General features: G+C 44.0%; 1 protein-coding gene and 2 long non-coding RNA genes across 22 annotated transcripts in view; 1 reads left to right on the forward strand and 2 right to left on the reverse strand.

Annotated features, from left to right (window-relative positions):
- TTLL5 (tubulin tyrosine ligase like 5) overlaps window positions 1-27,785 on the forward strand; it is a 285,367-nt gene that overhangs the window by 132,986 nt on the left and 124,596 nt on the right. For all 20 annotated transcript variants that reach the window (XM_045060268.1, XM_045060271.1, XM_045060262.1 and 17 more), the window contains one exon: window positions 15,403-15,557. In XM_045060268.1, coding sequence (XP_044916203.1) covers window positions 15,403-15,557 — 155 coding nt within the window. The remainder of the gene's footprint in view (window positions 1-15,402; window positions 15,558-27,785) is intronic.
- The window catches only part of LOC109500931, a 40,968-nt gene that overhangs the window by 4,623 nt on the left and 8,560 nt on the right, over window positions 1-27,785 (reverse strand). The window lies entirely within an intron of this gene.
- Window positions 19,396-22,494, reverse strand: LOC123386152. Its single transcript, XR_006599812.1, has 2 exons — window positions 21,867-22,494; window positions 19,396-21,766 (listed from the first exon to the last, which is right to left on the reverse strand). It is a non-coding gene; the product is annotated as an uncharacterized LOC123386152 (long non-coding RNA).

Consider the following 27,785-nt stretch of genomic DNA (forward strand, 5'->3'; position numbering starts at 1 on the left):
CTGAGCAGAGAGCAGGTCAAATTTAGTTCTTTCCCTTGACACCTGACAGGCTGATTATCTTTGGGGGACAGGATTCTTTAGAAGCCAGAGTGTACATCCCTGAAAGCAGGGTTTTCTAGGAGCATCTTTCACCTGCTGGGGGGTGGGGAGCGCTGTGGTAGCTGACAGGGCGCTGGAGGAGATCTTGAGTCTCCCTTTCTCCACCTTACTCAGTGCTGGGAGACGTGTGCGTTAGCCCTGCAGCACTCTGCGCCCACGTTGCCCTTTGTGGTTACGGCTGTTCGTGAGCAGAAGAATGTGGCGAAGGAGCCCGGCTCTGTGGTGAGGAGTGGGAGGCTGCGACTCAGAGGGAGCACTGGCCCTCTCTGTGCGGGCGAGTGTGAGATTTCAGGACCAGCTATCATTAGGAGCAGCTCCAGCTCCTCCAGCCTGGGAGTTTAATCAAAGGAATAAGAGCAGACCACCCAGGCGAGGGCTCCGGGGCGAACGAATGTGCTGTGTCAGTCTCTGTTCCCCAGCCAGCCGGTGCCCGGGATGTGGCCAGGCCTCCTGGAAATGTGCTGACAGATACATAGGAGGGAGGAGACACTTTCTGCTTCTCACATTTTTCATGAAGATGGAGAGTGGAAAAGAAAACCATTCCGTTTCTTTCATTTTTTGCTCCTGACCCTGATACTTTTCTAGAGCAGTTCTGGAGAAGGGTGTATGCCGAGGTGTGGAATGTTTGGTTTCCACTGGCTACTCGTTCCTCTCAGTCACTCATGTGTCAAGGAATTCTCTATCATTTCTTCTGCTTCCGCAGCTGCCACAGTAGACCTTGAGTGAATCTTAATTTCAAAATTTCCAATTTGAAGGTGAAATCGACAGAAAGAGAGCTAAATTTCTGAAATGATGACGAATGTTCTCCAGAACCGAGGCGGACGGCACCCAGTTTATCACAAGGTTGGGCGCTGGGCACTGGGCACTGGGCACTCTCCCCCTGCCTCCTTAGCGTGCCTGGACACGTTTGAACTGCTGTACATTTGGGTTCTGATTGGGTGGTTGTTTTCCAAGTCTAGCTCCTTTTGTTCTGTATTCTTTCTGGGTAGAAAAAGTTGCACTTTTTTGTATCGTGTACATTACTCTTTCCCATTTCTAGAAACAGAAAAGGATAAATAGAAAAAGCAGGAGTTCTTGAGTCAGTGAGACCTTGGACGAGTTACTTAACAACCCTGTGCCTTGATTTCCTTTTCTGTAAAATGAGGTAATTTTAGTACTGAGACTAATTCTCCTCCTCGATCCCTATGCCTCCCAGCTCTAGGACCTAGTTGCAACTGATCCTGTTTAATTCCCTAACTCCTCTGTGTCTCTCAAGGTTTTCAGCCCCAGTTTTCCTTAGTTCCTTAGCCTACTCTGTGGTCTCTTGTTCTAGTAACCTTTCTTTCACCCTGCCACCCCCAACCCCCACAAGCTCTTGTCTTCCCTGTACTGCCATCTTGTTTTAAAATAACATGCCCTTGGGGCACCTGGGTGGCTCAGTCGGTGAAGTATCCGACTTTGGCTCAGGTCATGATCTCTCAGTCTGTGAGTTTGAGCCCTGTGTCGGGCTCTGTACTGACAGCTCAGAGCCTCAAGCCTGCTTTGGATTCTGTGTCTCCTCTCTGATCCTCCCCAGCTCGCTCTCTCTCTCTCTCTCTCTCTCTTTCTCAAAAATAAAGAAACATTAAAAAAAATTTTTTTAGTAACATGCCCTTGCTGCCCAGGTCCCCGACCCCTTCCCCTCCACACTTACTCTTACAGTCTGACCTTATCTCTTACATTTTGTCCAGCTCTCTCTCAGAGATTGCTAATGACCTTGGATTGCCAATCTTGGTCACCTATTTTTAATCCTTCTTCTCCCTCAGCATGTGGCACTATTATTGACCACCTCCTACCTGAAAACTTTTCTTAGCTTCTCCAGCCCTTTAGTTCTTCCTCTAAGAGCTCATCCTCCTCTTTCCCCTGAAAACTAGATTCCATTTGCAACATGTGTTTTTTTTAAATATAATTTATTGACAAATTGGTTTCCATACAACACTTACCAGCACCCAAAATACTCAACGTATTGTAAACATATTTTGAAAATATTCAAAGAAGTATTCAGTATTCAAAAACCTATTTGTTCTTTCCCTTTTTTCTCTCTGTATTGGTGACACTGCATTTCTTGGCATTTAGGTATGGAGCCTTTGATTTATCACTGTCTCTGTTTGCGTCTTCATTCTCTGTACATCCAGGCAATTGCCAATTCTTGCTGATTCTGACTCCATAATGTCTCATATATGTCTTCTCTGTTTCACTTTCACATCTGCTGTCCTGCTTAAGACCTTAATTATCTCAACTGGACAGCTGCAGTTACCTCCCAAAGGGTCTCCTGCCCACCCTGGTCTTGGCTGTAAAGGAATCTTCTGGAATCACAAGTCTGATGATAATACTCCTTTGCCCAAGAATCTCGAGGGGGCTTTCTGTTATCTACAGTGTGGAGCCCAAGCTATTAAATGTTATTCAAGACCTTTATTTAGAATCTGGCTCCGGGCTACTTCCCCGGCCTGTCCTCGCCCATCACACATGTTCTTGTGCAAGTCACTCAGAATTTGTTAGTCTCCACGCCTTAGGTTTTGCTGTCTTCTCACGGGAAATGTTCCCCTGTTACCATGTCTAACCTTACCCATTTGTCCAGGCTCCACATAGTTGCTGTTGGTTCTCAAGCCTTTCCTGGTATAATCTGAAAGCAGCCCCTGTACTCAGAGGGCAGGGAGAGACTAAAGAAGGAGGCAGACCACTCGAGGTTGGTAGGTGGCAATTTTAATAATAGCAGAGGGAACTTACATAGGAGGCTTGTTTTGGGCAGCAAGATGAATGGCTCCCCGCACCTGCCCACCAGATCTTAAAAGCTTATAAAGAGTCGCTAACTGGGCTCAGCTATATATACCATGCAGGTGTTTTCAACACAACATCATCATCTCAAGGCCATGTCCCTGGAGCAGGCTCTAGGAGCGCTAACAGCAAGTGGAGCCCACATTCCAAGGACAGGGGAGGAGGGGCTGAGAAGCTTCTGAGTTCCCGGAGCCAGCTCACAGGTCAATTGGCGGCCACGTCTTTCTCGTGACGTTTCCAAACAGGTGCCCCTTCACTCATATACATGCCACTTCACTCATCACACTGTGCATGTCCAGATAGCTGTCTCCTTCAACAGATGGTGGGCCCTTTGGGGGCAGTGTCCTTTGCTGCCTCAGAACCTGACTCATGGGTAGTACTCAGTAAATGTGCTCATGCTACTGGGCTGGAAGTGTCTTGGTTCAAGATGGGGACTGTGTCCATGTTTTCACCAATTTTTTTTTCAGCTTGGTATATGGTGTGCACTCAGTACATTTTTGAATAAATAAATGAATGCAGAACCCACTGCTGCCCCAGCCAGAAGTCATCTTTCCATTCTCCATGCTCCTTTAGCCCCTTATTAGTCTCTCTGTAGAGTAAACCCATTATAGTGATTTTTCATCTCTTATTTCTTACTGAGTTATAATCTATGTGATGGCAGTTCTTTCTAATCCATCAGCTAATACAGCACCTTCACACTAGCTAGGTACTTACCACATCCCTGCTAAGTTGAAAAGAATTTCTCTTCTGTATTTTGTTGGTTTCTATATTGTTTTATTTTTAAATATTTATTTTTTAAATGTTTATTATTTTGAGAGAGTGCGCACAGGTGAGCGGAAGAGGGGCAGAGAGAGAGAGAATCCCAAGCAGGCTCTGTGCTGACAGTGTATGCTAGATCTCATGAACCTTGAGATAGTGACCTGAGCCAAAATCGAGAGTTGGACGCTTAACCGAATGAGCTACCCAAGCGTCCCAGTTTTTTTATATTCTTTTTGAAACTCTTGCTCTTCCATGTTTCATTTTTATTGGGAGTACCACAATGCCCTTCAGAATAAAGCAGCTGACATTAACTGAATGTCTATTTTGCACCAGGCACTGTGCTAAGAACATTATAAGCCTTATTTCTTTAACCCTAGGATGTGGATACTTATTTTTTACAGATGAAGCAAATAGAAGCTGGAAGGAAAGATGACTGTGCTAAGGTCACACAAGTGGCAGATGGATGAATCAGGACTCAAACCCAAGTCTGTGTGATTCCCATGCTCTTTCCTTTAGTGTTTGCCTACCTCCTCCTGTTTGAATCAGGACTCTAACCTTGCGTCAACTGAACACTGCTGCAGTTATAGCAAAGCCAATGGTTGAGCCTACAAGAGAGAAACAAATTGAACTTCTTGAGTTCATGATGAGAAGTGCTTCTACGCTCCAAAGCAGGTTGAGAAATGTGCAGGTCTGTCTAGATGATCAGTTACTTGTTGAGCGAACACTTCATCAGATTATTTTATGGTGAAATCATAAATTTGCCTAATCTTTTGAGCAGGCAAAAGTCGGCCTTCTTAATTTGCAGTGATGCAAAAAGATCTATTTATCACTGGTGGTGGCAGCCCCCATCGACTCATAAAAACCAAATGTATAAACTGGAAACACTACAAAGTGATTTGGTGGTTTTGTAAGGTTTCCCAGGAATGTCTCAAATCTTAATCTGGAACTCTTTCCAGATTTTGGAGCACTGAATGTCGATATGTGTATTGTATAAATGACAGTGTTCAACAGAGAGGGGGGTGCATGACAAGAGAACTTAGTGCCGATGTACTGGGGCTGCAGAGATTCCCAGCTTTTCCTAGCCCCGTTTGGATTTCGATTAATGTTCTGACTCGTGTCTCCTGGTGATCAGAGTGTAAATTCCTTGAGGCTCATTTTATTCGGATCCAGGAGTTGACACGGGAGTTGAAGCTGTCTTAAAACACGTTGGTGGTTGTGGCTGATGATTTTATAAATTCTCAGGAAGTGGCCTTAAAAGAATGGTTAGAAAGGTAACTGTTTAAGGATGATTTTGTTTCATGTTCTTGATTGAATGTATGCTCTAAAATTTCTCTAGTGATGAGAATGATGTAATAAGTGTAGATCTGGCACTTTTGGTTTTCCTTTTCTCCTGAGTGAAGTGGATCCTGGTCCACTGGTGTTTCCTAGTCAAGGCCTGCCTTTTGTTCTAGCTACATACACTAGAACAAGTCAGGAAGGACTTGCCACTTCATTGTCCTGTTCCAAATCATTCGGAGCCCCATGATCAGGAGAATGAAAGTTTTGGTAGCAGGCTCAATTGATTTAGTCATATTCTGATGAGCCTTTGCATGTGAATAACATAGAAAGCATTGTTCTCAAGATGATATTGGTGTAGTTCTGAGGACAGTATGAATGCAGATTTAGACAAATTAATCTTCGTAACATTCTGAGTGATTCTTAACCCTTTTTGAGTCAGAGATCCCTTTGAGAATTGAATGAAGGCTATCTTGTTCTGAAAAAAAAATGTGTACTCAGACTTAGAAATTTGCATTAATTTCAAAGGCTTCACAGATACTTTCCAATGAGGCTCCCTCTTGGTACAACCAGGGACCCACGGTCTCCACGTTAAGAACCTCTGAAAACTTTAAGGTAGCATATAGCCAGTAATATTGATAATTTGGCCAAAAATGACCACTCCAGATCTATGATCATCTTTGCTTCACACATTCTTTATATATTTCAGTGATATCCCCCGACTAGGGTATAATCTTGATGGAAGCAAGGAGTTTTGTTTACACTGTTCACTCCATGCTGAGAAGAATTCCACCGAGTAGCTGATAAATATTTGTTGGATTAATGATATGATCTTCTGAAGCCCCATCTCTAGACTTCGCCTGAGCTATGCCAAGATTGTAAGCTGCATTGGGAGCGCTAGGCCACCAGTTGGCTCACGTGGTAGCTATTATTTGGTCTTTCACGTTGAATTCCCAACCTCCATTTTGATAAAAAAGATACATGACATTTGCAAACAGCCTAGTGAACCTGAGGTTCAAGATCTGTTTCACGCAAGATAAAAGAAAGGGAAAACCCAAAGTGCCAGATCCATACTTACTACATGATTTTCATCACTGGAGAAACATTAGAGAATGTGTGCAACCCGATCTCAAATGGAGTGTCAGCCTTTTGCAGTTTCACTGCCAAGAAGAAACATAACAGCAGAGACGTTGTGCAGACAAGGAGCAAAATCTGTACGCAAAGCTCTTATTTCCCACATTTGAGAACCTTGCCCAAGGCTTCCAGACCAGGCAGAACGCATCTCTAAAATTATGCAGGGCACTAGCAAGTGCAACACTTGCCTCTCTCTAATCACTGATTATTTTATTTCCCATTATTCCAAAGCAGTCCATCCCTTGTGGTATTTGCAAAAAGAGGTAATTTGGAACCTTTAATTTCCTTGCTAGCCTTCCAGTGACAGTAATCACTTTTCCACTCACTGGTGATTCTAGCTTCTAGCTAGAGGCTTTGTGTGTGTATGTGTGCACACGCGTGCTTGTGAGTAGATGAGACCCACTTCATTTAGTATATAAATGCTTTTGTGCCTGCTGGGCTAAGCTCGGAGGATACAACAGTGAATGAGATATAGTAATTTGTGGGCCAAGATAGGCAAATAAGCCTACAATTATAATACAGTACAAATCATGGCATGAAGTTCTTTCAGCCCTACCACTAGGCTCTTGAAGCAGTTTAGTGACAAGGATCCTTTGCAGCTAAGGGAGATTGTTTATGAAAAATAAAGTTGACATTGGGAAGTAAAGTGCAAGGTGGTAGCAACTAGATTTCAGGATCCTGCTGTGCTAAAGTGGTTTGAAGGACTTTCTTAGAGCCAGTGATGAAACACCATATAAACTGATCTTTCGGTTTGCATGTTGGGGGTAATCCCTGCCTCCTGGCATAGCCCTCTCTAGATTTGCTGGTTGTGTTTTTCTAAGCAGCAATGATAAACCTTGGAACTGTGTTAAGAAAGGTAAAAGCCATGTGAAAATCCACCAGCCCCAGTTAGCAAAAGGCTACATTTGTAGATAAATCATATCTATAGAGAGCATCTATAGAAATGGAGAATGTGGTCTGCTATGCATGGAGATTGTCTTGTCCTTAAGGGACTGATGGCATACGCATACACAGAGGCAGATACCAGTTGATGATTGATGGGCTCCAGGGCTCACGCTGGATGCCGGCATCTTAGGTTTTTTTCATTAACCTGTGTTGTCTTTCCAAATATCTACTAAAACTTCACCATTCTTAAATATCAGTCTGTTTGATTTTGTTGTTCCATGGTGGAGCTGGAAATTACTACCTATGTGGTCATTAAACACTGATTTAGGGCAAACTGTGGCTGGAATCTAGGATTCCATAGTCACCACCTTGAGGTTCAGAAGAAGATGCCCAGAGAGTATCCTTCAGGCCAGAGCCACCTCTTATTACTATTTTTGGTTCCAGACTCCTGACTGGAATTCCTAGCTTTGGTGACTTGGGCTAGATAGTGTATGACCCAATGACTTCTTTTGCCCACCAGGCCTCAGGCCTAGACCCAAGCCATCTAGTCAGACCTTTCCCCCCAGGCCCACACCCTAATCTTGATCATCAAACCATTCTACTGTTGAAGAGAGGCATGGCAAGATAATCTAAGGACAGACATACTTGCGCTAAGGCCCACTCTTTGACCATCCCTTCTTAAAATGCCAGGCAGCACCATCTTGCTTTACTAGCTGCGTGGGAAGATGTATCCAAAAGAGGGCTGATCCAAGAAGAAACCACGAACAACGAACACGTGAATTTAAGAGTGTTTATCGGCAGATTACAAAGCAGGTCTCTAGCTCCGTGGTCCAGCGCTCCTGAGCCTAGGAGGGAAGTGAGTAGAGGCCAGCAATGGCGTGTCCTGCATCCCGACCTCAGTACCTCTTGCCTGACTACCGTGGCTCTCGACGAATCTTAGTTTTCCTTAATAGCTCCTTTCTCCCCAGCCCATGAAACAGCACTAGATTTTTCTACCCACACCACGATTCTGACATAGCACTACTCTATCAGAACCCTTCAGCAAGCTTACTGTTACCTCTTAGATTAAGAGCAAAATGTTTAGTGTGGCATTCAGTGATCTCCCCAAGCCATTTTTTCTTTCTGTTCCTATCTTTTATTGCTCTGAGATTTAGCCAAATTAGACTGCTTCCTATGTCTCAGACATTCTTCCTGCCTATCTGTTTCTGCATTTTGACTTAACGCTTTTTCCCTCTAGGAACCACCACCGTCCCACCACCCCCACAGCAATCCTACTGCCTGTCCTTTTAGGCCTAGCTCAGATGTCTTTGAATTTCCTTAGCATTTTTTTTTTTTTTTTTTTTTTTTTTTGTGGCAGTTATCACAACCTAGAGGCCTTGAACATTGTTCTCTGTTTCTATGTGTCTTGTCTCGCTAGATTACCAGTTACTTCATGGGTAACGTTTTAATGGGCCACATTTTAATCTGTGTATACCCCTAAGATTTGACCCAAGACCTTGCTTATATGAAGCGGGTTTGGACTTCTTTTGAGCATTCAGGTGTGCAGCATTTCTAGAGCATGGCAACCACAGCAACAGTGATCTAGTTAGGCCTGGCCCTGGATCCACTTTGGATACCAAAAGGTTATGTATCTGGGTAGGTGGTGGGTATATTCTGGGAAGCCATCAGGGCAATGCCATCGTATTTTCATTATAACACTGGCAGCAAACAGCAGTAACAAGCAGTAACACTTGGGCGGGCCAGCAGCCGGAAATTGGCCTCCCTCTCTGTGTTTCACCTACCCCCTTTACAATCCATCACCTGTATTTATTCCCGCTGTAATTTAAACACCTGTCTAGATGGAATGCGCACAATGTGTCCCTACCCCACACATTCAGATATTTGCTCACCTGCCCGATTCGGAAGGCTGGCTCTAAAATAAACAGCGTTTTGGTATTACAAGAAAAAATGCACCGAGGTCACCGTGGCAATGGACATGAAGAAGGGAATGGGAGTGGAACCTCTGGAAGAGCAGCCCCGGGAGAGTGGAGCAGAGGAGGGGGAGGAGCAAGGGGTGAAGCATCTGCCTAAGGCCTAGGCAGCGGTGGGTGGGATCCTGTGACTAGATCTCCCCGCAGGCAATCATTCACTTAGCTGACCAGCTAGAGAAAGGCTGGGGTGGAGGAATATTTACCAAGTTTAATTTTTAGGCTTAAATGTCTTGGCTATTTATTTTTTTCCCTTTTAATGATTTTTAAGAGAGAAGGAGAGAGACAGAGTGGGGAAGGGGCAGAGAGAGCCTGAGACAGAGTCCAAAGCAGGCTCCAGGCCCTGAGCTGTCAGCGCGAAGCCCGATGCGGAGCTCGAACTCACAAACTGCAAGATCGTGATCTGAGCCGAAGTCAGACGCTTAACCAACTGAGCAACCCAGGGACCCCAATGTCTTGGTTATTTTTAGTGGCCACTGTTTCTCATGGCAGCAAAACAAGTAGACTTGGAATTTTCTGACCCTTGTTCTAAACCATTTTATTCACATTTGCATCCTTGTCATACTGAATGATTACTTAGTTAACGTTTGAGCATCCAAACAACACTGAGAAATAGTAAAATCTTAAAGTTCTGATAGAATTATTCTCTCTACTCCTTCCCCTTGGGTGTTTTGTATCGTGCTCTTCACCCCGTCCAGGCATTTCTGCTGGTTTTTGGAAAATTCCCGGAGCTTTCTGGAGGAGAACCTTTCTATGGCCCCCGTTTCCTTTTCCACCATTTCCTGTAAGAAGTGCTTCCCTGACATTACCAGGCGCGTGAATTACCTGTGTGTGGCTCTTGTCAGATGTAGATTTCCTGCACTGGGGCTGAGGCTGGCTGAGAGTCTGCCTCCTTATCAAGCTCCCAGGGATTGCAGATGCTGCTGGTCACAGATGGACCTGTAAGTTCCAGGCTCTGGTACAAGGCAGTAAGAGTAACACAGTGCTTAGAAACTACAAGCATCAGGCAGACCAGGAATTGAAACTAGGGGCTGAAATGTAACAATTATTTCTTCTTGAGCAAGTTATTTCAACTCTCAACCTCAATTTTCCCATCTATAAGTGAAGGCAGTAATCCTACGTAACAGAGTTGTCTTGAAGACTAAAGTTTATATATAAATACACACACACACACACACACACACACACACACACACACACAGAGGACAATGCCTGGCAAAAATTAAGTGGTCATTAAATTTAGCTGTCGTTAGCTAAACATGACTTTATTGTTACTATTACTGTTGTGAACCTGAAAGTTTTTGTATTTGCATAAAAATTAAGGTAGACTGTTTTAGAAGTCCACAGACTTACAAGGTTTTTAGGTACGTGTGCTATCTTTTGCACATAAAGATGTTGATATCCATTGTCAGCAAGGCATGTTATTTGTGTCATAGTTTCAGTAATTAAAATGGGTTTTAAACTGTCCCATCTATCTTCCAGACACTATGTGACCAATGGGATGAATTCGTGAGTTGGCCAGCCTAGATTTAGTAGCACAGACTCTGATTATTGGCCCAGGAAAGGCACCTGGCCCAATGGCTACAACCTCTACCTTAATAGCCTAATACTCCTCACAAAAATCATGAGCCGTCTCTTTTGTTACTAGTACTGTATGTCTTTATGTGCTATTAAGCCTGTCCTTCTTGAAAATGCTTCAGCGTAGAATGTTCATCATTACTGAAAATCAGATATATGTATGAAATTGTCCACTTTCTCTTCATCTGATGAAACTTTGTTTACCTGGAGAAACAGAGATGGACAGAGCGTCAGATGTAGCCTGGTGGCAGCCATATTTATCATCCTTCTTCCTGTTAGGGTGGAACCTCCACGTGTGAACCCTGACTGACTTGTAGAGTTTATTAAGGCCTGGCCCAACGCAGGGAGATTTGCCCTGCCCTTAGATATTCCCTAGTCAAGACAAGGTGCCATTGGGGCCACAATTGATGCTTGGGTCCATTTTAGTTCGGCATCTCCTTCTGCCCATCCTGGAAAAAACTGGGAAACTGAAAGGAAGAACCAGAAGCTTTTTTAAGTCACATAGTCTAGGAATGATTAGCTTGGACCGACTCTAGCAAGACGTAGGTTTGTACACAGAAGATTCAGCTAGATCTGGTTGAGGCTTCCGAGCTATGCTATCTGATTAGGTAGCCACAAGGTAGGTGCATGTGGCTTTTAAAATTTAAGTTATATAAAGTTTAAATTCCAGTTCCTTAGTCATACCAGACACATTGCAAATGCATAATAGCCACATATGGCTTGTGGCCACTGTATTGGGCAGTGTAGATTATAGAACATTGACATCATCCCAATACATTCTGTTGCATAGGGCTATTCTAGAACAGGGGTTGTTTGTCACTTCTGACTGATTTGTATTGGCTGTCTGGAGGACTGTGTAAAGAAGTTTCTGAGGCCATATCTAAGTGAGTCCCAAGTTGTTTGATTATTTACTGGCAACGTATATTCCAGGAAGACAGAGCCGGGTTGGGTAGGTATAGTTGTGACATAGGTCCTGGGTGTCTTCTAGACAAAACCTTAGAAGTAAGAATAGAATATTTAAAATAGAGGGCTAGTTATTATTTAAAGAGACAGGTTACATTTTTAGCAGGAGTCCTTTGTAAAGAAAGATGAGGGGCACCTGGGTGGCTCCGCCGCTTAAGCCTCTGACTTCGGCTCAGGTCACGATCTTCTGGTTCGTGAGTTCAAGCCCCTCATCGGGCTCTGTACTGACAGCCCAAAGCCTGGAGCCTGCTTCAGACTCTGTGTCTCCCTCTCTCTCTGCCCCTCCCCCTGCTCACACTCTGTTTCTCTCGCTCGCTCAAAAATAAATAAACATTAAAAACTAAAAATGAGAAGCTTTAAAAGTTTTGTTATTCTTTATATAATCTCTCATTTAAGTAGTGGTCCCTTTGCTACTTCAAAATAATGACGATATTTTGCTTTTGTGTAGAAGCAAATCACAATAGCTACCATTTTTTGGTTTATGCATGAAATGAGGAATCAATGTTACATGAAAAAACAAAACCCACAAAGAACCACCAAGAATCTAAAATTCGTTTCATGTTCATGCCTCCTTTTACTATACCTGCTAAGAAACCAAACCGATTGATGGGGATGTTGGGTTCCCCCCCCCCCCACTTCTTTAATATCCTCTGGTGAAGGGTAACATGGGGAATAATATTTAAGGCAAAGTGTATTCAATGCCTGTATAATCACTGTTGTCAGAATTTGAGATAGCTAATTATATTTTCAAAAATCTCTAAGAATTAAGGATAACAAGGACTGTTTCCTACTAGTTTTAAAACTAGAAAATGGATTTTAAAACAAGAGTACCAGTTCTGCAACTGTTACATGACCTTGAGCAAATTAGTTACAGTAAACTCCGAGCCTTCGTGTCTCCATCTCTGAAAGGGACCGTAACAGTGTCTGCTTCTGTGAGTGATGGGTAAGGAGTAAGTGAGATCTAAAACCTCACTTCCAGGTGCCTGACATTACTATTCAAATGTTAAACCATGTTTGGGGAAAGTATACCACATGCACTTGGAGGAGAACATTTTCTGTCTAACCGTGGCCCTGCACTTAGCAGGTATGTGACTTTTGTCTAATTGCTTACCGTCAGAATTACCAAATTGATTTTAGTTTCCTCTTTTATAAAATGGGGGTAACAATAGAACCTACTTCAGAGGGCTTGCTGAAGGTGAGCTAATGCATATCAAGACAATGCAAGGACATCTAATACATGGCACATGGTGAGCATTCAATAACTTAGGTATTAGGATGAAAATGACGGTGTTTAAATTAGGGGTAGCCTTGCCAAAAGAGAGAAGATTGAAGAAATCTGATATTTCTTCTCTTTCCCATCCACTAATCTCCAAACTATACAGTTTATACTAAACATGGTAAAGTGTGTACATTTTGTTTATTTTATTGCTGTTCCACTATAAATTATTAATAAGCCTCTTGTATTAGGGTTTTGGCATGCTGCCTGAGGCAGCAATAGGAGAAGCTGCTAGTTATCATAAAGACCTTTCTCACTCTATAGCGTTTTTACAAGCTGCGAGCTCATGTCTAATTTGAAAGGCCTGATGTTTAAGGCCAGGGAGCAGGGCAGGAAGGAAGAGGGCTCAGTGTGGGGCAGGGGTGAGTTCGGTCCTTTTATTTTACTTATTGTCTGAGAAGAACCTGACCTATGTTGCCTCTGGGGTGTAGGAAGAAGGCATGGCTCCTCGAAGGCTCTAGGGGCCAGAGAATACTACCATAACCTGCCCCAGTATATTCCCTCCCTACCCTTTCGTCTGCGTGTGTCTTCTCAAGGGGGTCAGAAATGATGAGCCAAGGTTGGCTTCTGAAGCTTCTTCTAAAGACAGGTCCACACTGAAGGGTGCAGCCTGAGTGTCCCGTACCCCAGCCTCCACAGACACTCCTGACCTATGCAAAATGCTTTCTTCCCAAGAAAACTATTTGAGTCCTTTGGTGTGAAGGCCTAGTCCTGGGCTGTTTCGCGTACTGAGTTCTTTAACTAGGGAGGAAGTACTATACGGTTGCTAGAAATGATTTCTGTTTCTTTCAGAATTTTCAGAGTTAAAAAAAAAAAAAAAAAAGACAACGCTCCAGAATTCTTCTGTTTGTAAATGTCAAAATTGCTAGGCTGTTAGGACATTTTTGAGGAGGATGCTTTTCCTGGAATTTCCATCTCCTGTGCCTCACGCTCAGCACCCGGCATTCAGCTTTGTGCCCTCCCGCCTTTCATCATCCCCTCCCTGTGCAACTGATTTTGAAACACTTTTCAAACCATCCTTTCTTTTCGGATTTCATCCTCATCACACAGGTTTTAAGCTCACCACTTCGTGTCTGTATTTCTCATAATAATTTACATTTTCTCTTTTGGATGATAAAAGTACTCCATGCCCTTTAGGAGTTTGTATCTGTGTGTGTGTGTGTGTGTGTAAGGAAATTTGGATCTGCTTTTTGTACAGTTTCGTAGTGTGATTTTTTTCCTTTAACCTGAGATATTAACATGTTCCTACATCGTTATGGATTTTTCAAAAAACTGTAACAAATGCATAGCGTTCCCTTATATAGACAGAGCAAAATTTACCAAACAACACCGTTAGTCATTCTGATCTTTCCCTTTTTCAATATTAAAATCAATGCCTGTTTTCAAAATCTGTTCACAATATAATGTAGTGAGTAAGAAGATGGGCTTTGGAGCTCCAAAGACCAGGGTCCAGATCCTGGTCTGACCAATTGTTCATAGGCCTCAGTTTGATTCTTTGTAAACGGGGATTATAAAGGCACTTACCGACAGAATTATGACAGTGGAAATGAGATGCGTGTAATGTACTCATTTACGCAGAGCTTTGCACATTCTCAGTTCTGCTAAATAGTGACTGCTATCACGAGAGTCACCCTCATTAATCATGTGCAATTAGTTTTTAGCACAGTTGCTAGAAGTTAGATGATAGCATCAAAGTGTACAAATACTCTGATACCTGTAATAATCGATTGCCAAATTCTAGAAAGATTCTACCAATTTATAGTCACATAAATAGTAGAGGTACATATCTAATATAATGTTTTTTGTTGTTAGGTATCGATGTATATACGAAAATGGCCTCTTACATTTACATTCTTTTGATTTTCCAGTGGAAATGACTAGTTTTAAATGTTTAGTTGGTTAATTATATTCCTTTTTTGTAAATTGTTTATTGGGGTCGGTGCCCATTTTTCTTTTGCCTGTGCATCTTTTGTCTAAATGAGTGAGTTCTTGGGGCGCCTGGGTGGCGCAGTCGGTTAAGCGTCCGACTTCAGCCAGGTCACGATCTCACGGTCTGTGAGTTCGAGCCCCGCGTCGGGCTCTGGGCTGATGGCTCAGAGCCTGGAGCCTGTTTCCGATTCTGTGTCTCCCTCTCTCTCTGCCCCTCCCCCGTTCATGCACTGTCTCTCTCTGCCCCAAAAATAAATAAACGTTGAAAAAAAAATTAAAAAATAAATGAGTGAGTTCTTTGTACGTGACAGTAATTATTATTGTGTGTAACTAAAATTTATTGTGCATTTAGAACTTGTAGATGAGAGAACAAGGGTCAGAAAGGCTGAATATCTTGCCTAGTGTCTTAGACCCTTGTCTGGCACAGAGTAAATACACAGTAACCTCTTGCTGTTGTGGTTATTGATCTTTGTATTTCACAGCGCCTGGCACAGTACAGTACTTTGCACACGATACGAGCAGAATACATAGTTGGTAACTTACATTGACGCCAGCCACCCTCGCTTCTCTGAACTCTTTGACGGGCACAGAAGCCAGCCTCTAATGGGTGCCTTTGTCGCAGCCCCTGTTTTAGCTCAGATGAATCAGCATCTCCTGGACTTTACTTGATTTCCTCCATATGTTCTTAATGATTCTTTTCTAAAATGCCGTGAAATCATGTCATTTCCCTCCCTTCACTTCTAGGTAACAAACCTGAATTTGGCAAGTGGCGCCATAAGCAGAAGCAGCGCTTCAACGCCCCCCACCCTTCGGCCCGTGATCAGTCCTAATGGCCCGACATGGTCCATACAGTCAGACCTTCAGGCTCCTGAGAGCCACCCCACCCCTCCTGGAAGCAGGTATGTGAAGGGTCCTGGAGCTAGTGCTTGAGTCACCGAGACAGCCTGGGTCCTAAGAGAGCCGTTCCTACCTTGAACTCCCTGCACGGACTCCCGTGGTCTGTGCCTTTCCCCACGTGTCCCAGTAGTCTGGCACTTGAATTGAGGGCCTCGTTTTATTTGTAAGACAGTTTGTGGACAAATCAAAGGCAAAGGAAGTTTCTGATACAGTTCAGTGAGCTCACTTGGGGGTGAAAGAGGAAGAATTTAAACTATGTTTAATCCTTGCCTGTCGTCAACATTTTCGTGTTTTGACCTCTGACATTTTCTCCCTGTCTCCTCATACTTGTGCTACATTGCATTTCAGTAACTTTGGATTCTCTCTTTTTTTTTTTGAGGGACATATTTGTTTTTTTATGTTTTCATCTAGGTTATGTAATTAAACTCAAACAGCCTCCCTGGACAATGTTCATTTGGGAAGTGGGAAGGAAATGTCCTTTATGTAGTTGAGCAAAGTGGCAGAGGATAAAATCCAAATAGATTCTGGCCATAGAGTAAGCAACTTCTGAATTAAAAGAAGAACCACTGTGTTGAATTCTAGTCTCAATCCATATTTTAAGTCCCCTGTTAAAAAACAAAAATGTAAGAAGTGGATTCCTAGTACATCTTGCCTTCGTGGCTATGAAATATGGGTTTAATTGCATCTGTCCCTGAGTGAAGTGAGCTAGAGAGGAATGTGACCGTTCCGATCAAGTATTCTGTTCCCTCCAAATAAAGATATTGTCCCCTCTAAATAAGGAAGCTCTGGCCCAGGTGCCCCACTGAGTCCCCACCCCTGCCCCAGCACTTCCGGCCTCTGAGGGTGGGAGGGTGACCCAAGACTTGGGCATAAAGGAAATTGCTATTTGTCAAAGTATCTGTTGGTGTTAGAGTCATTACTGAAGGAACTCATTTGGGAAGCAGAGACTCTGCCCGGGAAACAACATAAACATAAGCACATTACGTCACGCTCGAATCCAGTGTCGTTCGTACCAGTAATCATTGCAGTCAAGGGTGAAAAGAATCATCCTAACTGAGAATCATAAAGAGTCGAAGACCAGGAGACAGGCCTGTTTGAGAGAGGACATCCTCCCACAAAGTTCTCTTCACAGAAGTCTGTCGTTTGGTGATTTACAGTCCACAGAATAACCACATTCCTAAAACATAGGTCGTAAAAGAGAAATTCTGTTTATACCATAGAGCTCGATTTTCCATATAAAATATTTCCAAATATTCCATTTTCATTTTATAATCAGAGCCTTGTTTCTGTGGAAAACATTTTCCCTGCAATCTGGGGTATATTTTCTATCTATATGACAAGACTGTAACCATTTTCCGTACTATAAACAAAATGTCAAAATTACATATTTTGGAGAAGTAGACTTGTAGATGGAACGAGGAAAAATTTTTTTTTAATAAAAGTTATGGCTGGGTTTCGAGCCTTCTTTTCGTAGCACCTGTTTGTCAGAGCTGAGACACAGAAAGATGTGGGAATCCGTCCAGCACTGTGCGTGGTCTTTTTCTAGCCAGACCGTGCTTGTGAGCTACAAGAAAATAGCACATTACACCACCGACTGAGCCACTGGCCTCAGAAAGCAGCTCCCGCAGAGTCCCCTGGCCTTTTCCTTTTTGCGTTAGTTGTACCCAAAGCCACCCTCTTGTCACCTGCTCTTCAAGCTTAAGGACCAGTTTTCAGGTCCCATTTCAGTGTGGGGTGGCCCTGGGGAACCCTTCTCTGCCCTCAGGTAACCTCTGGTGGCCAGAACAGCCCGGAGGTTCAGCTTGGGGATTCCAGTTCCGTGTGGAGCTCCCAGAGGTGCCCACCCTAACGCAGTGCTAACTGAGTTCCCCAAGCTCCTTCCAGACCTGGCGGTGTCGCAGGCCCCAGCCAGACACTGCCAGCAGGCATTCCACGCGGTAACGGGCCCCGGTTTCCATTTTCACCCGGTTCAGTCACCGTTTCGTGGCTCTTGAGTCCCTTGTCCCTCTCTTAGTAGTAAGGGTGACTGAGTTCCATGAATATGGGATCAGTAGCTTAGAGATGTGAGTTTTATTACTGGTTTTGACACTAAGGGACCCTAACCTACTTATTTAATCTTTTTATTGGGCTGTTTTGAGAGCTTTTAGAGTGTCCTTACAGCACTTTGCCCTCCCTGGAAGTGGATGCTAAGTAAATAAGAGGTACGCCTGCTGGTTCATCGACGAAGCAGCAGCGGATTCCAGCGCTGAGAAACTCTGACAATTCACTAAGCCAGGCGCTGTCCCGTAAACAGTAACAAGATGTAAAGAGAATCCATCGCTGGCTGTGCTCCTCATGTGCATATTGGAGGACTCAGTGACTTGGTAGCCACAGGAATGAAAACTGGTGACTCACGAGAACTCTGCAAATAGTGTTATTTTTCATTTCCCTGTGGTGTTGCTATTGTTCTCGATTTTATGGATCACACAAGTTTTCACCAGACAACCTTGTTCTTCCCCCGCTGTTTTGAAACCACCCCAAACGTAGCCTCAGGGCTGTCGTCTCCCATTGGGTCAGCGTGAGCTCAGCCCAGCTCCTCAAATCCCTTGGTTCCTCTGGTCTGTCTGGAGTCCCTGCTCAAGCTTTGTTGTGGGAGAGGAAGGCAGAGAGCCCACGACTTGCCCAGACAGTCTGAGGCCTGGCCATGTAGCTTGCAGTTCCCTAGACACTCTGGAGCTGGACTTGGCCAGCCATTCCTCTGTTGTTACTTTTCAGAGGTAATAAGTGAGATTAATTGCAGGCCATTCTCCAGAAGAGAAAGTAGTCGGGGCCAAGATCAGTCACATGTTTAGAAGCCTGAGTGAGGTGTACCTCCAAGCAAGGCCGATTTAGAATTAGACAATAGGGCCTCCAGGGTGCAGGTACCAAGTGTTCATGACCTCTTTTTTCTTAAAGGGATCGGTTTCGGTCTCTAGATGCTGATAGCTGGGTAGTTAAGCTTTTCTTTAGCCAATGAGATGGGTGGGATTTTTCGGCTGCCTTTTAACTACACGTTTTCTGGGCACATGGGGACATGGTTAGGGGCCTGAGGTGATAAAGCAGAGGCATCTCAGCACTGCCAGCCTTGCCTGGTGTCGGATCATGTCAGGGAGGGGCATTTTCTAGGTGACGAGCACTCAGCGGGTTCACAGTGCATCTTTCTTTGTGAGACCTGGAAGGGTTACTGTAAAGTCTTGGCTGCTGCTTGGAATGATTTGGGAAGGACAGGGCCTCAGACGGCTTGGCAGGAACCTGAGGCCCTGTTTTTTTCCAGTCCAACCCTTCCTTGTGGATCGAGCTGTCAGGGAATCCCACGAATGTCTGGCTTCTGCCCCTTTGTATGTTTTTCCAGCATTTGTCATTGAATTATTTTTATCCATCTCTGGCTTTTTCACACATGCAACCTGGGGATTTGTCTGTTCCTCGATATTAAAGGTGGGGGAGTTGGAAAGCACAGCCATGGGTTTGTTCTTCCTTTTTGTGACAGGGCAAGACATCGTGGGCCTGGGGTGCTCGCCCTGATGGCCCCCGCTCTCGAGAATAGCTGTGTGTCAGAACTTTAAGTTCTGTATGGGGAAATGGGGTACAATGAAGCACCAAATCTAGGAAATCTGGGCTAGATGTCATGTCACTCTGTCCCTTCACCCTCTTACTCTCCAAAAATTAAATTATAAAGAGTCCAATGCCCTACTTCACATAATTTTTAGAAACAAGTTTTTCAGAGATTTTGATTCTAGTTTAAGCTAATACTTTTCTCCCTTCCTTCAGATTGTTTCTTATAAATGCTGCTGTAGAGTCAGGTCTCTGACTTCCCATTGTTTCGTGCTTAATCAGTCCTCAGAAATATCGAGTTTGGTATTTAAAAAAAAAAAAAATACATCTTATTCGTTTTCCATGTGCCAGGCATTAGGTCAGGTGCCGGGGAGTCATGATAAATAAAACAGAAGAGTGCCTGATCTCACGGAGCTTACTGTCCATGATGTATCTTTCATGTTCTCAGCATCATCCCGGGCGCTGGGTACGGTCTAAAAGATTTGGAAAACATGGTTTTTGATCACAAAGAAGTCACCGTCTGGCAGAGAAGGGGAAAAAATTGCAGAGTCATGTCAAATGGCACATAACAAAGATTTAAATTTTCTGGCCCAGGCAATTAGAAGAAAAGATATCAAGAAGAGTGTGGAAGGATTTAATCTGGTCGCTGCCACGTGGGTGAACCTTGAGGCCATTACGTTACGTGAAATAAGCCCGTCACAAAAGGGCAAGTACTGTATCATTCCATCCACATGAAGTGTCTAAAGGAGTCGTAGAAACAGGAAGTGGAAAGGTGGTTGCCAGGGGCTGCGGGAAGAGGAGAGGGGTATTAGTATTTAGTAGCTACAGCTTTTCGGTGTTGCAAGATGCAAAGGTTCTAGAGATCAGTTGCACGACAGTGTGAATATACTTAATATTATTGAACTATACACGCAGAAATCGTTAGGTGGTAAATTCAAAGTTAGGTGTTTTTTACTGTACTACAAAGGAGTATCGTAAGGATTTAAAAGAGAACCCCATAGTTGCGCACGCATTTTACTTAGTGATTAAAATGGCAACGTTTTGCTCCTATCCTCTGCCTGTCTGTACGGGGACTTATTCTGAGCCTAGTCCTTTAAATGCTTCTATTTCTTTAAGAGCATGTTAACTATATAGGAAAGGGGGCCGTTGACCTGTCTGAGGAAGGTGGCATGATGTGATAGAAAGAGAAGGGACTGTTGAGTTGGAAAGACCTGGGTGTGCCTTACTAGGTATGCGACCTTGGGCAAGTTACTTTGCTTCTCTGGGCCACAATTTCCCCCTCTGCTTAGATATGCAAATGATGGCTACCACATTAAGTTGTTGTAAGATTTAATTGAGTTCTGTACATGAAAGCCAGTTTAGCGCCTGATTTTAGTGGTAGGTTGTTGATAATGTTTCGTTTTCTTCCCAGAAAAAAATGAAAGTTAAAACTGGACTTGATGGGGTCTGATATTGCTACCCACTTGCTTTTATATCTAGTATGGGAGAAACTGGCCATCACCCATGTATGGTGTGCTCCTGGGGCTGGATTGCAGAGATGTGGCCTTTCCCGCTGAGGGAGGGAAGGCATCAGAGTGCAGCCAACTGGAGACTCTTCCTTTTCCTCTGACCCCTTTGTTGAAGGGTGACTTCTGCCTACTCAACAGGCCCTTCCTCTCTGCTATCTTCTTCTGAATGTTGAAGTTTCCACTGCAGCTCGATGTTCCAGCCAGTAAACACTCATATTTTCCATCTATCCTGGGGGTCGAGCTTTGGGAGAGCTTTTCTCTGGAGGAGTTTGGAGCTTATAATTTTGTACTTTATACTGTTATATAAACAACACTCTCTAGCCAAAGAGCACAATCACAAAAAGAAACCACTTTTAGGGGGGCCTAAAAAAAAAAAAAAAAAGAAGAAGAAAGAAACTCTTTTATGCTCAGAGTTCTGTAGAAGTGATATTTCACTTCTTACTCTCCTTCCTTCTTTCCCACAAAACAAAGTTCACCTGGCCTTCCTCCTGCGGAATCTTAGCTCTTCCCAGTCTCTTCGCCTTGAGGGACATGGTTCTTCAGCACATGAAGGATAAAGGCCTGTGCTTCTGTCTAAAATTCCCCTGCTGCTTTTCTCACTCAGCCAGACACAGAACCTCTCCAGGGTTATGCTCTGTGTCGGTTCAAGCTCTGTGACAGATTCTACAGTTCCTCATTCACCGGGAGAGCCGAGTGTCATAGGCATTTGTGCCAAGGCCAGAACGATTGGGCCTCTGCCTGTTGAAGGAATGCTGGTAAACCCAGGAAATGTGTGAGAGATAGCTGGCTAGACATCATAGCAAGGCCTGGGCAAAGTACGGCCTTTGGGAATGTTTGGGCCTAGTACCAGGAGTGAAAGAAGTAGGTCTTTTCTTATCTGCGAGCCAAAATGCAGGTTGCTGTGTGGTGTGCGTGTGCCAGTGCAGGGTTTCTTTAGTCGGCTTCCTCCCCTCCCCTCCCCTCCCCTCCAAAGTATCAAAGAGAAACCACCTCGAATTTCCTTAGGATTAGCACGCAGGCGAACCACCCGCCACACAGAGTCGTCGTCGGAGGCAAGACTGTGTCTTACGTGACTGTTCGATTTATAATTTTAGATCTATCCACAGTTGGTGATTATGGTGGTTTTAACAGGCCTGAATGACAAAAATTCGCATATGAAGCTGGATGAGGCTCCTTTTCTCGAATTAAGAAATTCGATCAGTGACTCAATTCATAATTCAGTTTAATTCTCACCTGGTTTTTCTATCATCTTCCATCTGGCCAAGTTCACTCTGTTTACCAGCCTTGAAAAAGCTTGGAAAGAATGGCAGTAGTAAAAAAAAAAAACAAAAAACAAAAAACAAAAACACTGTATCTTTCTTTCTGGCTCCTGTAGGGAGACCTTGATGATCCAGTTATAAAGCAGTACTTAGTGTTGACTCAGCGAATTTTTAGAAGGAAGACCAGCCGGCTTCCCTGAGCCTTTAGCTGAAGATCCCGTCCTATCTCCTCCTCCACTTTTCTTTCTGTTAAGACTGTCAGCATGTTACCAACCTAGTACAACTAAGAAGTCGTTGCTTTTCTTTAGTTCCTAGGATTTAAGAGGAAAAAGGAAAAACTCCCTGTATCTATATTTTAATAAAAGAAAACAATAGACTGATAGCGTCCGAAAAGGAGTAAAGAGCCTCTCTTCCCTCGCAGTTGCTTTGAGAAGGAAGGTTCTGGTGTGGGTTCTGGTTTTGGCATAGGTTCTTGATGACTCTTAGTTCCTTTTGTAGAAAAGAGAGAAATGTAAGGGGCGCCTGGGTGGCGCAGTCGGTTGAGCGTCCGACTTCAGCCAGGTCACGATCTCGCGGTCCGTGAGTTCGAGCCCCGCGTCAGGCTCTGGGCTGATGGCCCGGAGCCTGGAGCCTGTTTCCGATTCTGTGTCTCCCTCTCTCTCTGCCCCTCCCCCGTTCATGCTCTGTCTCTCTCTGTCCCCAAAATAAATAAAAAACGTTGAAAAAAAATTTTTTTAATAAAAAGAAGAGAGAGAAATGTAAAATTAGACTCACTGAGAACACGGTAGTCCTACACCTCTTTGTTTAATGCTTACATTAGATACATGGTAGGGAAAACAGGTATACCTAATCGTAACACTGAGGTTTACATGATTTATTTTTATTGTGAAGTTAGTATCCGGAAGTTAAATTTTTGATTACAAAGCGAGAAAATGCTCCTAAAGAAAGATACCTAAGAGAAGCTAAAAGGGCATTTATTTGTTTTATATGTTTATTTGTTTATGAGAGATAGAGACAGCACGAGTGGGGGAGGGGTAGAGAGAGAGGGAGACACAGAATCCAAAGGAGGCTCCAGGCTCCGAGCTGTCAACACAGAGCCCGACATGGGGCTTGAACTCACAAACCGTGGGATCATGACGTGAGCCGAAGTCAGACGCTTCACCGACTGAGCCACCCAGGCATGCCTAAATGTGGAGTCAAGTATTCTTTGGTGGATGCAAGGAAAGCCAGAGGAGGGAGAGAGGCAGTATCTGTGCGCCTAGGAATTCAAAATGTCGCATCATATGCGAGGCCCCTGGGGTTCATAATAAGCAACAGTAGAACTCTTGTCTTAACTGCACCATTCTTCTGCCTCAGAGGCCATAAAGGGGTGTTTTTGGCTTTCATGAATTATCAGGCTAAGTAAGACTTGTATTAGTTTGGCTTCAAAGCCAATAATCAATACCACGTTTGGCCTGGTTTTTAAAAACAAGTTTTACTATCTTTCTGTGATGAAAATGAAATATGGCTGCATCTCAGTAATGTGACTACAATCTAGGAGGATAGATGAGAAAAGTAGGCTTTCTGGCATAGCAGGTAAGGAAACCATAAAGGGGTTAATAAATGGGATGTACTTAAAGTCTAGAGGAAATCAATTCTTGTTTTTCTGAAACTTTGCACCAAGGAAAATTGAGTAGATGAAAGAATCGGCCTATATGTCATTAGTGTTCTCAAATATCGTGCTTAGCTACGTGAACCCAACACATTTGAAATACCAGCCCCCGAAAGAAAAGTTTTGTTACTTTCTTCACCAAATTATTAGTGTATTGAAATATATGAATAAGAGAAAAGGTGGAACTGGCCATTAAGTGGTGTTCCAGCTAGGAAATGGCTTCATCTGGTAGTTGTTAAAACAATGTCATCCCAGAAAAGTTAACATGCATTTACTGACAATTTCCTAAATGCAAGACACCGAGCTGAGCTCGGAAGGAGGTATTGGACAGGGTCTCTGTTCTCAAGGAGGAAAATGAATAGTCCTATTAATGCAAGTACTGTGAAATAATTTGTACTTGATTGTTGAAGAAGAGGATTATCCTGTAGGTGGTACGAGTTCAGAGGAGAAATTGATCACTGATAGAGAAGCTGGCAAAAGGTCCACGGAAAGGAAAGACACATGAGCTGGATCTGGAAGGGCAGGTGGGGCGTGGATGGGCAGAGGCTAATACTAACAAATTAAGAGATAATTGCACATTTACTTTGTACTCAACACTATTCAAGGATCAAAGTAATGTGATTCACACTCCTACTGAGTTGGAGGTGACATTTCAGCAGGATGTTCTAAAGAATACTACCTAAATGTTTGTTTACTTTATGCACCTAAAATGCAAAGCGAGTGATTAAAAGAGGGCATATAGGTTCGTAGGAGTCACAATTCAGAACAGGTACCAAAGACAGGCGGAAAGAGAAGGCTCTGCAGAGGAAGGGTTTAGGGTAGGGAGTAAATTCGGTCCTAGACTGTGTGTAGGCTAAGGGCAGGTGAAGGACAGGAGAGGCGGGGGAAGACAGGTAATGGCCAAAGGGTTGTAAGCATTTTAAAGGGACAGGGAACGGGAAGTAGTCGGGCTGAAGCAGAGTATTTCTGTTCAAAATACCAGGCATTGGTCAAAACACTTAGTGAGTTTCAGGTGATAGAAACTGAAATCAAGCTGGCTGTAGCTGTACAGATTTTTCAGGTCGTAGAGATAAAAAGTCTAAGTTGGTGTTGAAAGCTTTGGAAATATCATTGATCATACTTTCTGCTGCCTCCCAGTTCACAGGTAAATCAGAAGTTACAGGAAAAAATCAGAGAGCGAGAGCAAAACACTGGCTTTATTACTGATAAGGATAAATGGGAGAAGGTAGCCTATGAATGTGGCACAATTTGGCTTCTACCTCTCAAGTCTAAGTCTTTCTGACTCGTTTTATTTATATTGTTAACCTTTTACTTAAAGATTTTCTTGTTGATATTTCCTCTGATCATTGAAATTTTTAAGGAAGAAGTAAAAAGACCTGATGCACCATAGTCTTAAAAAATGAAAAGAAAAACAAACAAAAACTTGGCCCGATTTCCGAAACACACACCTGCCTCTGGTCCCAAACTACATTTCTAGTTTTATTTCTCCTCACAGTTCAGTTCCAGCCAAACTCAATGGATCAGAAATAAGCCTGGTATATTTGCCCTAGGACTTCCTTGCATATACCGCCCGATAGCCTTGACCCTATTAGTTTACTCTCTACTCACTGTCACTCCTTCACGGAAGTGTAAGTTGTCTTGTTCACTGTTGTGTCCCAGTGCCTTGGTAAGCAGTAGGCACATGGAAATAGGAACACATGTTAAATGACTATTTAAGGACTTTACGTGTAAAGGAGTGAGTGGATGGACATCCTGCCCTCACCTGCATCTGCACACGTCCACACCCTGTTGTCCTACAGAGCTCAGCTCAGGCCAGCCTTTCTGCAGTCCTCCCTGTTCCTGGCGCAGATGCCGTTAGCATTTCTCTTCCTTCTCTTCCCTCCTCACCCACTGGACTCCTGTTCCTAAGAGCTATACCTCAAAGGAAGCTCAGGCTAAGTGCACAATTTTAAATCCCTAGAGAATGGACATTTGGGGCCCTTCCTGTCCTAGTGAACTGAACACTGGGAAAAAAAGACCCTAGATCCTCCATTGAGCCTAAAGCTCACAACACCCCCGCCCCCCCACCCTTCCCAAGTCATCGGGTCTTTACTGCTTCTCCTTTGGACGCTATTCAGTTCTTTCATGTTATCCAAAATCACAAGTGCCCTACAAGCAAGAGGCCTTCCTTAATCTGGGGGGTAGAGGCAGGTATGGAAGAGGAAACGGCAGACAACTTTTCCCCGTATCCTTCTCCCCACCCCACCTAAACTATAGGAAGGAGCCTTACGAGCCAATCCTGAAGATGGTTAGAGTGGAAGGTCATCTACCATCTTGGACAGCCCAGGATGGGCTTAGCTATCTCTTTACTCCAGCCTTTTCACCTTGATTGCCTAATGAGTTCTAGAGTTTGCTAAATGTGTGTTTTTATGGTGTTCAGCTTTTTGGTGTTCTTTATAGTAGTTCTGTCTCCTCACTGCCCTTCATTTGATAGACTTACTGGCATCCCCTACCTGAGTGGTTGATATGGCAGAGGCATAATGTCAGGCCACCATGTCCCTGTTCCCTGTTCAAATATCATTTCCTTACCTCTGTTATGACACTTCCCATTCCTCCTTATAGTCTGGTTCTTTGTATATTTGTCTCACCTGTCGTACTAGGTTGTGAGCTTTTTGAGGGCAGACATCAAGTCTTACATGTTTTTACATCTGTACAGTCCCCTGCACAAAGTCCTCAGTAAATGTCTGGTGAACAAGCAGCTATATCAGTGCTGTCCCCTGTGGGTGCCACAAGCCAGGTGTGGCTATTTAAATTAATTAAAATTAAATAAAGTGAAAACACCAGCTCCTCGGTCATATTAGCTCTATTTCTCATGCTCAAAAGCCATGTATGGCTCGTGGCTACCTTATTAAATAGCACAGGACGAGACGGTTGCCCCGGAAGATGTGAGGAGGACCCAAACTTGGTCAGCGGATTAAAAAAATAAAAAGGAATGAGTTTTCCAAGAAAGGCATAGTCTTGGTTTTCCTCCTAGGCCCTTCTGTAGATGTCAAGCCTCTTTTGTTTAGAGCTAGAGATTTACCACAGATGCTGTTCTTGAACTAATTTGTGGTGCTGGGAGGGGCATATTCTAATGCCTTGGGAATCTCTAAAGCCCAGAGCTTCTGTATTACTAGTGTCTAACCAATCAGAGCTGGGCTGACGGAGAGGAAGGGGCTTTTTCAGCCGATCCCAGCGTTTTATTTTCTGCCCGTGGCGAAATACTGGGGAGAGGTCTTGCTTGCCCACGCTGACCCAGCCCCCCCCCCCCCCCCCCCCCCGGCCCCCACCTGCTTGGCTGGCAGTTCTGACTTGGCTTATAGAGCTGCTATAGCCCTGGGGAACGGAGCCAAACATGCGGAAGTGGTTACGTGTACTAGCTCCCAGGGAAGCTGTGGCTAGCAGGGGGAGTGGGTGGGGTCCTGCCTGATGGCTTTTCAAAGAAGCCAGATCTTTGAAGTTTTGTTTTAGCAGCTGCCAGGTATGCTATTTCAGCACTTTGCAGGCTCTCTCACCCTGTTCCCATATCGCATTTTTTCTTTCCTATATGTGCATCGCATACACAATGGGAGCTTGAATGTTGGGAGGGTAAATACAAAACTGTGCAGTAAGTTGTTACACACAACCCTCTTGCCTTTTCTTTTTACGTGACTCTGCTGTGAGATAGCTACTTGAATGCTCTTTTTTCCCTTCTCAGCTCCGACCCTCTCTGACCACCTGCCAAAGGGGAGACACACAGAGCCCTCGTCTATTTTGGGAAAGTAGTTAAGTTTTGAAAAACTGGAGGTCCCACATTCCTCTGATGGAATGGGTTATCATTCTGGGAATAGAGCATCTCCCTTTTCCAAAAGCACAGATGACGGCCCCCAGCGAACAACCCTGACTCTTGAGGTCTTGGAGTACATTTCTTGAGCGCACCCCTTGTTCGCCACTGGACCTTCAGCACTTAGCACAGTGTCAACAGCACATGGTTATTAAACATGATTGCCCTGCGACTGCTGTGCCGGGTGGAGGGACGAGACAGGCAGGGTGCCCTCCGAAGCCCACACTCAGAGCTCTCCCCGATTCCTCGCTTCCTTGCTTAATAATCTCCTCCTCCCATCCAGTCTGCGGTCACGTCCAGCCTGTTCCAGCTGCCCCCAAACTTGCTCCTTCCTCTGGACTCTGACACCTCCCTCTTCTGGAGTATAGTATCTGCTCTTCTGTGTAATTTTTATTTTTATG

This window comes from Felis catus, chromosome B3 (assembly GCF_018350175.1).
Source record: "Felis catus isolate Fca126 chromosome B3, F.catus_Fca126_mat1.0, whole genome shotgun sequence".
NCBI lineage: Eukaryota > Metazoa > Chordata > Mammalia > Carnivora > Felidae > Felis > Felis catus.